We start from the raw sequence: 11,498 nt of genomic DNA on the forward strand, positions 1-11,498 counted from the left end.
ATTCTTTAAAAATAAAAAAACTGGTCTTTTTAAATACTACTCTCCCTTCCCCCTCCCCTCCCCCCCACAGCTGCAAATGTTTCAATGCTCCCCCTATCATCTCCGTCCCAGAGGCTAGATAAGAAGGCGGGGGAGGAAAAAAAAAGAAAAGCACTTGCAATGAAGTGTTCTGAGCTCACACAGTCCTCCCGCACTGAAAGAGCTTAGCAAAATGCATGGAGGCAGACAATGTCAGAGTCCAGGAAAGCACAAAATGAACGTGAGGACAGAGGGACATGCAAGAGGACAGGTGATGGGAGCAAGAGGAGAGGTGGCGGGATGCAATGCTGATGCTACTGGAGGGTCAAACTGATATGTTCCAGTGTATGGTTGAGCTGCAGAAAAGGCAGCAGGAGCATACACAGGGGCTGCAGCAGCAGTCTAATGACCGCTCTCCTCCCCAAGTTCCATATTCTCCTCACTCAGATGCCCAAGAACATGGGGGGGGCCTCCAGGCACCCAACCACTCCAACCCAAAGGGCTGCCCAAGCAACAGAAGGCTGGCATTCAATAAGTTTTGCAGTGCAGTGCGGCCTTATGCTTCCCTCCTCCCCCACTCCACCCCACCAGGGCCCAAAGTGTAGAAAATTGTGTCTGCTGCTGGCGCAGATGTATTATCTCTGCTCTAGATCCACAGAGACAGTGCAATGCTGTGGTGGAGGAAGGAGTGCACAAGAGACATAACAGGCAGGCAGGAAAAAAGGTGAGAGGGAATAAGAGAAAGCAGCAGGAGCTGCAGGGAGAGAGAGAGAAGCAGCAGCCTCTTATCTACCTCTCTAGCACCCCCAGGAACCTGGACTGATTCACAACAGCTTCTCAGGGAGCTTCCTGTTTTCTGCTGCTTCCCTGAACCCACTGGAGGAGAATAGGCAGTCAACTGAAGTAGTAGGAGCCAGTTAGGCCCTTAAGTTGCTGATATCTTTCCTCACTCAGGCCCTGCTACCAGCCTGCTTATTTCTCCCCTTCAACTGAGTGTTGAGAGCCACTATAGCTGGCACAGAACAGCAGTCACGAGCGAAAGAAAACACCTTTTGGGGCAGCATTCAGAAAAAGAAAAGCTTCTTTTGCTTTCTTATCTAAGCAGGAAGGAGCTCTCCTGAGATACACAGACACAAATGTTCACGGTGAGCCTTCCGGCCCAGTGAGGATGTGACTGGTGAGGAGATGCCTGATCTTCCAGTTAGTTAAGTGCAGGTGACCTGGCAGCTACTGCAGCATCCATATCTCCATCTCAAATGGATGTAACCATGCACATTCCTGAAGAAAAGTGTAGATCAGAGAAGAGTGTGGTGGAGGCGCAAGAAACAGCTGCTGCTGAGTTTAGTTCCTTAAGTCTAGATGATCCAGGACTGTGGACCCACTTGAGCAGTAGCCTGAGGGACTTCCTTGTACTGCATGGGCCACAGCAAGTGAAAAACTTCATGTTCCCCAAAGACAATGAAAATAGAAGTTTCCATCCAACACATTACTGGCATGAAATCCCCAATGGTGACAAAGTGGAGAGGCCATGGCTTATGTACAAAAAAACCCAGAATGCTGCATACTGTTTTTGTTGCAAACTCTTCCAGTCTAATGTTCCAGCCACATTGGGTTCTACAGGAACAAAGGACTGGAAAAATCTGGCTAGAAATCTGGCATGCCATGAGAAGGCAGCAAATCACCAGAGAGCATTCCATAGGTGGAAAGAGCTTGAGATGAGGACTAAGGTTAAAGGCCACCATAGATGATCAGCATCAAGAGAAGATTGCATCAGAGTCTCTTTACTGGCAAAATGTTCTGAAAAGGTTCATTGCCATTGTGAGAATGCTTGCTACCCAAAACCTAGCACTGCGTGGCACTTCACATCAGCTGTATGTACCAAACAATGGAAGCTTCCTTAAAATTGTGGAGCTGATGACTGAGTTTGATGCTGTACTACAGAAGCACTAAGAAGAGTCACCACCCAAGAAGTGTACACACACCACTATCTTGGAAAAACAATTCAAAATGAGATCATAGAGTTACTGGCAACAAAAGTCAAACAGAAGATTGTGGCAGAACTGAAGTCAGCAAGATATTACTCTGTTATTCTGGACTGCACACCTGACATCAGCCATATGGAATAAATGACTTTAATGGAGCGTTTTGTAACAGAATCTAGTGAAAATGTCCCTGCAGTGGTGACTGTCAGACTATTTTCTAAAATTTATTGACACTGATGATACTACAGGAGCTGGTATGACAAATATGGTTCTTAAAAAGCTGGAAGATAACGGGAATTGCGATAGCTGACATGAGAGGTCAGGACTACAATAATGGTGCCAATATGAGAGGAAAGAACAGAGAAGTGCAAACACAGATCCCAGGGTTAAACCCTTGAGCTTTTTTTGTCTAATGCAGTTCTCATTCATTGAACTTGGTGGTTAGTGATGAGGCATCAGCTTCTAGTGAGGCTGCTGAATTTTTCAATGTAATTTAAAGCATCTATGTATTTTTCTCTGTATCAACTCATCGATGGCAAAATTTTGAAGCAACATCTGGGAACATCTCTCTGACACTGAAACCACTGAGCACCACACAATGGGAAAGTCGAGTGGAGGTGATAAAGCCTATCAAACACAAAATTGGGAAGACAGATGATGCCATAGTTTCCATTATGGAGGATAATGCCATGACAGGAACTGTTCGTGGGAGAACAATGGCAGAGGGAAATGGAATCACAGAAACATACATAACTTCAAATTTCTGCATGGCTTAGTATGTCATGCCAGAACACAGTTTGAAATAAATGTTGTAAGCAAGAGACTCCAAGGTGTTGACCATGATATATCTGGAGCAATGGAACAAATGGACAAAGCAAAGTCATACCTATAGTCTTACTGGTCAGATTTCAGAACATTCTAAAGAGTGCATGGAAGTTGGCAGAGGAACTTCACACTGAGGCTATTTTCTCACCCATTCGAGAATACAAGAGTCACCAAAGAAGATGACATTTTGATTACGAGGCACAGGATAATCCCATAAGAGACCCCAAACAACAATTCAAAGTTGAATTCTTTAACTAGGTGCTAGATTGTGCAATATAGTCAGTTGAAGAACATTTCATGCAGCTCAAGAAACACAGAAGTATATTTGGGATGTTGTATGATATTCCAAAACTCCTCACTACATCTGAAGAATATATATGCACAAATAAGATGACCACCCTCTTTTCAAATGCTTTTGTTACTCTGCGCATACTTTTCACCACTTCCTGTAACAGTTGCCAGTGGAGAATGTAGCTTCTCCAAGCCGAAGGTAAGAACACATCTATGCTCCACAATGACACAGGAGAGGCTGGTCAGCCTTGCAACCATCCCCATAGAGCATTAGCTTGCCAAGACAGTGGACCGTCAGGAAGCAGTTCAAATCTTTGCAACCAAGAAGGCACGGAAAGCACCACTTTGATTATTTAAAACAGATAAAAATGCCAGTGTTTACTTACAGATAAGAAAAGTTACATTTGCTGTTCAGGCATTTGAAAAAGTTAAGTGTTACTTAAATTTTTGACCAAGGCATTTTAAGTTGTTCTTCATAGACTAGCTGCTTAAAATATCTAACAAGTATAGAGGGGTTAATTCTACGCAAAAAACATTTACCAACAGTTATCATACAGTGGTGTCCAAGATATCATAGGTTTCCTTGAAACAAAGTAGGAAATAACTGTTTTATTAGATTCATTTTTTGGAAGTCAACTAGAATGATTTGTGGCAAGTAAAATAAAACTGCTAGTTCTCTGACATAAGGGCTATTATCAGTTCTAATATCACATCAAAACAGAAGCAGCAGAAGTAGACATCCTTGCGGTATACACCTTGACAAATTAAATGGAGAAATAGTAATACTCTTTACAAAGTGTGTCACTTGTAGGACCACAGAGCACATTAGGCTATTGCTCAAATTCTGGCTCAAATGCAATGTTTTTGATAACATGAAACACAAATGGCCACTCTAGGCCACTAAATGTTTTTTAGTTATCCAATGAAGTAATCTTAAACTACATTTTAGTTTCTGTAGAAACAGTGAATAATGTTAATAAACCTGCAAAGATTACCACTGACTCTTCTAAATTTCACAGAGATGACTTTGTCCGTGTTAACATTGGGAAGCATTAATTCTAATCTGATTGAGCAAGTATGTAGGCTAGGAGGAAGAATGATCCAAAGGTTAGGGCACTAGCCCAAAATGCAGAAACCAGGGTTCAATTCTCTGCTCTGGGACAGACTTCCTGTGTGACCTTGGGCAAATCACTGTGCTTCAGTTCCCCTGTAATCTGTAAAATGGGGATAACAGTACTTCCTTACCAAACAGGAGTGCTTTGAAAATAACTATATTAAAGATTGTGAGGCACTCAGATACTACAGTGATGGGGGCCATATAAGTACCTAAGGCAGATCAAACTTTTATATCATCACCTGATTTCATTAATTTCAATGAGCATTTTTTTTTAAAATGCCTGGTTGTTTGTTTTTTTTTTTTGGGGGGGGGGGGCGATATCAGGTGACTCCAATCCTGAAAATATTTACATGGTTTATAGTTCACACGTGCATGAGTAGTCCCCTAGACTTAAATGGGACTACTTAGATGCTTACAATTCGACACATGGAATAAACATCTGCAGCACTGGGGCCTGTCATTGTGACATCATGTGGTATGTTAGGGGCAATTTATCATATGATTAGAGGTACATTGTATAGAGGGGAATGAGAACAATTTATCTGCAAAGCTCTTAATATAATCTTTAGGCCATTCTTGCTACAGAGCAGCTGTAAACAACAAAAACAGAAATTACAGAAACCACAGAAGTTTATACGCCTTCACTCAGTTCTGGTGCAGTTGGATTCCCCCCCCCCCCCCAAAAACAAACAAACAAACAAACATTGTTCTAGCAAAGTTTAGTTTTTCCAATTTGAGCTTTGCAGTATATTAGTATATTATGCAGCTAGAAAACTCAGCATTTTTTGAATTTTAGCATTTCTATTCTTGAATTTTTATTTTTTTTGCAGAAGTGCATTCCTTAAAGGTGGAACACCTTACTAATTTATTATTCTCATAATTTGTTGCATAAATAAGATTATTCTGCCTCCCTGCAACATGTCTAGCTCTTTGGAGTTTTATACATTTTAGAAATTGGGTATTACAATTTTCCTTTCTGAAGAAAAGGAAATATATTGAGTAACTTTTTCAGGTTGTTCCTTGTATTTATATGCTGCACAGGAAATAATCTGAACTCTAACCATCACTATAAGGATTTACCATTGTACAAGAAGTTTGGTAGTTTCTTTTGAGTTGGTAGCTCATTCATCATGAGATGAGTTGTGTATAAACTGAGCATCCTTAAACACAAACACACACAGTTGCAGAAAAGAAACTAAGAATTCTACCTAAAATTCAGTCTCTGCATCTCAGATACCAGTTCATATGATTAATTTCTTCTCTTTCCGTGAAAAGAAAACAGAACATCCAGTCACAACACTTAACTTTTGGTACGTTACCATACTTAGGCTGTGTCATCTTGACTTGAAACTCTACAGCTCTCAAATAAAGACATGTTTAAGTTAGAAGCATTGTTATAAAAATAATTTAAAAAAATGCAATAAACTACTGATTTTAAGTCCACTGATTTGCTTTTTATCCAAAACACCCCAAGGGGAAAAAAGTAAATCCACATGGAACTTGTAACATGCAAAATTTTCTTCATCCTGACTTTAACTGAGGTGTTGTCAGTAACCAGTAAAGGAGCACAAAAAAGGTAGATGACAACTGTGGAGCAGAGATATTACTCTTGGCACAACAAGTGGGAATGTAAAGGAACACAGCCTGAACAAGTTCAATAATTAGATAGTTCTCAGGCCTAAGAATCAGTATTTCTGACAAGGATGACTCCACCCTAAAATGCCTCTTTGAAACTAATAGGATTAACTATTTAAGGTCCAATATAGATCATTCTCCTGGCAAGGATAAAGCGAACAGAATCCTCGAAACGTGACTGGACGCCTACTTGACCACTCCTATCCTAAATCCAAGAGGTGATAAGCTATTAATTTAGTTAGATCTTTATTTTATTTCAAGATGGATAACTTTCCTGGGAAGTTGTAGAAAACACTGAGCTTTGATAGTTCAACAAACTGATTTTCTAATGAGATATTATTCCAGACCTTCAAAGTGAAAATGTCATCTCAGTGGGAAATTCCAGGAGACACTCTGCTAGTCAAAGTATGCCAACTCAGCACACTGAATTCCTTGTGAGAACCTATGTTTCTTAATCAGAGGTCCTTTTTTTTAAGCTGTATTCCCTCTACTGTCTCTCTTTAGATTGGAGAGTGGAAAGAAATTCTTTAAGATTAATTAGAAAGAAATGTAAGTTATCAGATCTCCTTTAGGTCTTGGTCCAGAAGTTCTTGAAAGAACTTTGTTCCTTTGTAAGACAGAGATTGTTTTAAATATTAATAGTTTTCATGCCCATACAAAATGCACGAGTGTTTATATAACCACCACACTGTACATGTGGTATGATGGTCCCACAAGGTAGAATGCTTTTGCTAACCGACACTATGCAAAAGGATCATGTGGTTAATTGCTATTTATTTTCCCTTATAAATAGGAGTCTTTTGGCATTCAGAAACCCTCTACTATGTTAAGTAGCAAGCATATATTCCAAACTAATTAGCTGGGAAAGTTTTTATCACCACCTTTTAAAAAGTAATCAGCTAATGTTAGTCTCTGTGACATCACAAAGGAGAAAGGAAATGAATGTTTAATGGCCTATGGCACTACAGTAGCACTTGCCAGAAGTCCTCTTCCAAAGTGGAAGAAAATATCCTTGAGGATTTTCAGTATTGTGAGGGTTAAGTTTTCTAGGAAAGGCAAACAGACTAGAAGTTACATATTTGCACTGTAATTCCAGAGCCTGGAGATAACTCCTTCAATAGCAATGGCTGAGTTTCTCCAGAGAAACTCACGTTTACTGTCAACTTTTTATAACATTACAAGTTTGTGTGCGCGAACACTGTTATCAGAAGATATATTCTAGATCCTAGAATGCCTTGACCCAGCTCTCTAGAGCCCATGCAGGACGAGGGGTAAGAAATATAACTAGATACAACATCTAGAGACAAAGCTGGCAGCACTTCGGAATTAAAACCACAAGAGTGAGTATGAGTCTGCTACAGGGAATTCCCTTCATCACTTCAAGCCTTAATAGGAAGGCAAGTGTACACTTGTGGCAAAGCACCAGACCTGGGAATCAGGAGACTAGAATTCTATTCTTGGCTGTCCCACTGACTTCCCACTTGATTTTGTGAAAGTTAACTTCTGTACCTCAGTTTCCATCCCTGATTTGTAAACTTATTCAATAAGTCATTCTATTCATACTGTGAGAATTTAATTAGTTTTGAACAGCACCAACCTCCTTAGGCAGAAGTGCAAAATATAACTTCCAAGATGCTTCAACCCTTACCACTTTGCAAAGCAGAAGCCTTGGCTTTTTGGTCTGAAACAGCCATTTTCAGTTCCTTTGTGGCAAGGTCACATGCCACTTAAACCAGCATAACTGAGGCTTCAGTCCTTTGGGGCAAGTGGCCCTAACAGCACAACATAGTAAACAGACACCACTATAAGCTGTGGAAAGCTTAGGTCACACTTTACATTCCTGGTTTCATGCTCTGACATAAGACAATTAAGCAACTACCAAAAAGTACTAACTATATTTCAACCCGGAATAAAAAGATGTATGAGCTGCTGCCGAAAGTGACCTTAGAGGTAGAAAAAGACTAGAAACACCACAGCACAAACCCAGAATCCATTGCTACAGGCTGCTTTACTAATCATTTGACAGGAAAAACAGTCATCATCCTGAACTGATATTACATGGTGCAGAAATACTGTCTTTTATATTCTTCTCAGAAACTTATGAAGAAGAGGTCATGCCCTGTGGAAAGTAGCAATCAACCTCCTCAGCAAAAGAGCAGTAGTTTTCTATTGAAATAAAGTTATTTCTAGGAAGTCATGCAACTCATCTGATTTTTCTAGACATAGGCAACATGTTTTGGAGCCCTATTGCATTATAAAGTTACTGGTGTTTTTAAAAAAAAAGTTAGTAGACTTTGAAAAGAAGGGCACTTAATCAGCTACTTGTAAGTACAAAACAAATTCCATAACATTTAACTGTCAAACCTGCAAATCCTTCTTTTATAATGTAGTTAATTTTCTTTTCCTTTTCTAAGCTAATTTAAGTAACTGATGATACAGGTAATTTAATTACATTTTCAGCTTCAGCACTCATACATTTGCAGAATCAGACCCTTTGATGCTTTCATCCTTTTCTAAGAGACAATGAATTATGTTGTCATCTTTACTCTGACCCCCAACATACTAAACCCCAATTTCACCCAGTCAAGCCTTAAAAACAGTCTACCTTTAAGAACAGTCTTGCCAAACAAACAGACAGGTACATTTATCTATACATGGTCCCAATGCTGCAAAGTGAACCTAGAATGGCATTCTACATGAAGTAAAGGTCCCATATGTTCAAATTCTTTTGCATGCTCAGGGTCTATAGTATTTCTAAAGCTGGTAAGGGGCATTTCAGACAAAAGTTTACTTATCTAACTTTACCATAAGGAACTTGCTCCCCAGTTTTACTCAGTCATTTAAACAACAAAAACCCTACAAATGAGTTATTCAAAACACATCCCCCTCCATAAATTATGCAAGAAAAGTATTTTATTCAGCAAGCACTCAGTTGTCTTTTTAAATGAGCAATAATTAAGTTTCCTCAGCCTCCTTGCTAATTTAGTCACTTTCACCATTACACACATTTTAAAATTGTATTTTAGAAATGCAGATAAGTAAATACCAAGCTGTAGAAGAAAACAAGAAGATCTGTATGCCTTCCGCCCTCCAAGCCCCAAAACAACAGTTAGCCTTTCTGTGGCATTCACTTGGCTGGGTTACACAGAAAAGCAAGTTGCCCAGCTCAGGCCTTGGTTTTGTATTGCGTATTCAGTAATGTGCACACACTCCACCTTCTTCCTGGGCTTCCACCTTTTGGGGGAGGGAGCAAAATACTTACCACGACCCACTAAAATCCTTTAGGGAGAGGTACTTTTCTCCCCTGCAATCTCCTTTTTCCTTCTCCTCACCCCATGGATTTTAGGGCACAAAACTAACAGCAGGAATGGTGGGGATACACAAGGGGGTAGCTCTCGCTCTCTCCAGGGCCTACACTCCCTTTGTTTAGGGCTCTTAGCTTCTCCAACTCCCGAACTAAGAACAAGACACGCAGCATAACTAGTCAAATGGTGGGCAAAACCCCTGTCTCCCCCCATCCCACAGAATGCCCCCAGGCTAACAGAGGCGACATTTTCAGCTGAGAAACAGAAAGCAGGAGTGCTGATTCAATACTTCATGAAGAGGAAAGAAAAGGGCAGCCCGAATCAGTCGGGGGGGGGGGTGGAGAAAGGGGTATTTCTCCCCATCTGTAGGGGAAATCAAGGCAGAGACAGACGAGGCTCTGAAGAAGGCAGGCTACACGCGTAGTGTATCGCCAGTGGCAGCCCGTGTGTCTCAGGACCGAGCTCAGAGGACCCGACACAAGACGCCGCTGGCACACAGCTGGCATGCCCCCATGCAATGGTTGCTAGGTGCTCTGCCCCCGTAGGCACTGGGTAAACTCGGCCCTGCAGGCGACGGATTCACCTGGGTGCCATATGCTGCTTCCCAATGGGGACGACATACCCCGGGGTGCTGAGTCACCTCCTGCTAGGGGGCCATGCCCCATACCCTGGGGGCAACGGGTACCTCTACCCCCTTCCCGTGGGTGCTGGGCGCCCTGCGCGAGCGCCGCCTGCCCCCGGCTAAGTGGGTGCCAAGTGCCCCCTCTCAGCACGGCGGGTGCCGCGCCCCCTCCCCCGCCAGCGNGGCTGCTCCCCGGCGGCGGCGGCAGCAGCACGAACTGGCAGTGCAGCTCGTCCAGCTTCCAGGAGACGATGCGGAAGCGCTCGTGGTCCTTGTCGAAGATGGACTCGAGGAGCTTCAGCTCGGCCTTGAGCCCTGACACCGACATCCTGGCCTCATCTCCGGGCCCGGGCCTGCGCCACCTCGCCTCACGCGCCCCGCGCAGCTCGGCTCCGGCCCGGCCTGACCCGGCCGCGCCTGCTGGGCGGAAGATGGCGGGGAGCAGCCTGAGCCGGTGGAGGAAGCAGGAGCGGCGGCAGCTCCCTTTGTACCAGCCTCCAGCACCCTCTCACACATTTAAAAGGGCAACAGCGGAGCCAGCTACCTCCTCCCCAACCGTGCTGGGCCGGGCCCACCAGCTACCCCGCCCCACGCAACAGTGCAAGGGTGGCCCCTCCTCGCTCCGCTGCCTTCAGGCAGGGCTTCCTCCATGCGAGGCTTCCCTACCCTCCACACACATAGCAGGGCAGGGTCTGTAACCCTTCCTCTCCCCCCCAGAGGACAGCGCTAGGCCAGCCTCCTACTCACTCCCCTCCCCTAGGAAAGGGTTCTCACACACACACACCCCCCTCCTCCCCCTCACAGCAGGGCAGGGTTCAGCCTTGCCCCCAGATGTCCTCATCCCTCCAGCTGGGGCTGGCTTGGCCCCTTACCCCAGACACAGATTGGGGCAGGGCACTTAATTCACCCCTACCCTGAACGAGACACACACCTCACTCATCAGGGCAGGGCCCAGCCACCTCCTTGCTCACTTTCCCAACCAAAGACCCAGCAGGCAGGATTGGCCTCCTTCCTCCTATCCTAGATAGGCAACAAGGCAGGGCCCTTACTCACTCCAGCCCTGCCCCATGCACACCTCACACCAGGGCAGGGCTCATCCTCCTTGCTCACCTCCCCACTCCCACTTACACACTAGTGTAGATCCAGCTCTCTAGTCACTCTCATATGTGCCAAGTTTGCATCACACCCTAATCTTCCCCCCTCCCAGACACATTCACCAGAGCTTACCTGCCTCCCTATTCTCTACTCATACACACCAGAGTAGGGCTAGCCCTGTACTTACAACCCCTCACCCAGCAGCCACAGGGCAGAGTGGGGTCCCTACTTGCCTTCCCACTCCAAGACATATATAGTAGGTCTGGTCCAACCTGGTCTGCTAGGTCTGCTGACCTGACTCCCTACTCCATCCTCATCCACTAGCCCTACCAGCAAAGGGTTCACTGTTCTGTAACAGCAACTGCTATCATGCCTGACAAACTCACTAGTCTTACCAGCCTCCCACTCTCTCCCCCAGCTATGGTGACCATATTTTCCTATACTGAATATGGAGCACCTAGTAAATTACTCATATTCAAGTGAGTTCAACAGTAATCAGTAAGAACTATGCAGTACAAACGTTCAAATTAACATCAAGTTGATTGAGCCCCCATTAAAAAATACTGTGTAGTTCCATTCTTTTATTTACCTTCTTATCTTTAAGGCTT

At 43.6% G+C, this 11,498-nt stretch overlaps 1 protein-coding gene across 2 annotated transcripts in view; it reads right to left on the reverse strand.

The window, feature by feature from the left end:
• Window positions 1–10,807, reverse strand: part of UBE2Q2 (ubiquitin conjugating enzyme E2 Q2) — an 80,692-nt gene extending 69,885 nt beyond the window's left edge. For both annotated transcript variants that reach the window (XM_075069533.1, XM_075069532.1), the window contains exon 1: window positions 9,947–10,807. In XM_075069533.1, coding sequence (XP_074925634.1) covers window positions 9,947–10,123 — 177 coding nt within the window. In that variant the 5' untranslated portion in view covers window positions 10,124–10,807. The remainder of the gene's footprint in view (window positions 1–9,946) is intronic.
• Between the last annotated feature and the right edge of the window lie 691 nt (window positions 10,808–11,498).

The sequence above is a fragment of the Chelonoidis abingdonii genome, chromosome 9 (assembly GCF_003597395.2).
Source record: "Chelonoidis abingdonii isolate Lonesome George chromosome 9, CheloAbing_2.0, whole genome shotgun sequence".
Lineage (NCBI taxonomy): Eukaryota > Metazoa > Chordata > Testudines > Testudinidae > Chelonoidis > Chelonoidis abingdonii.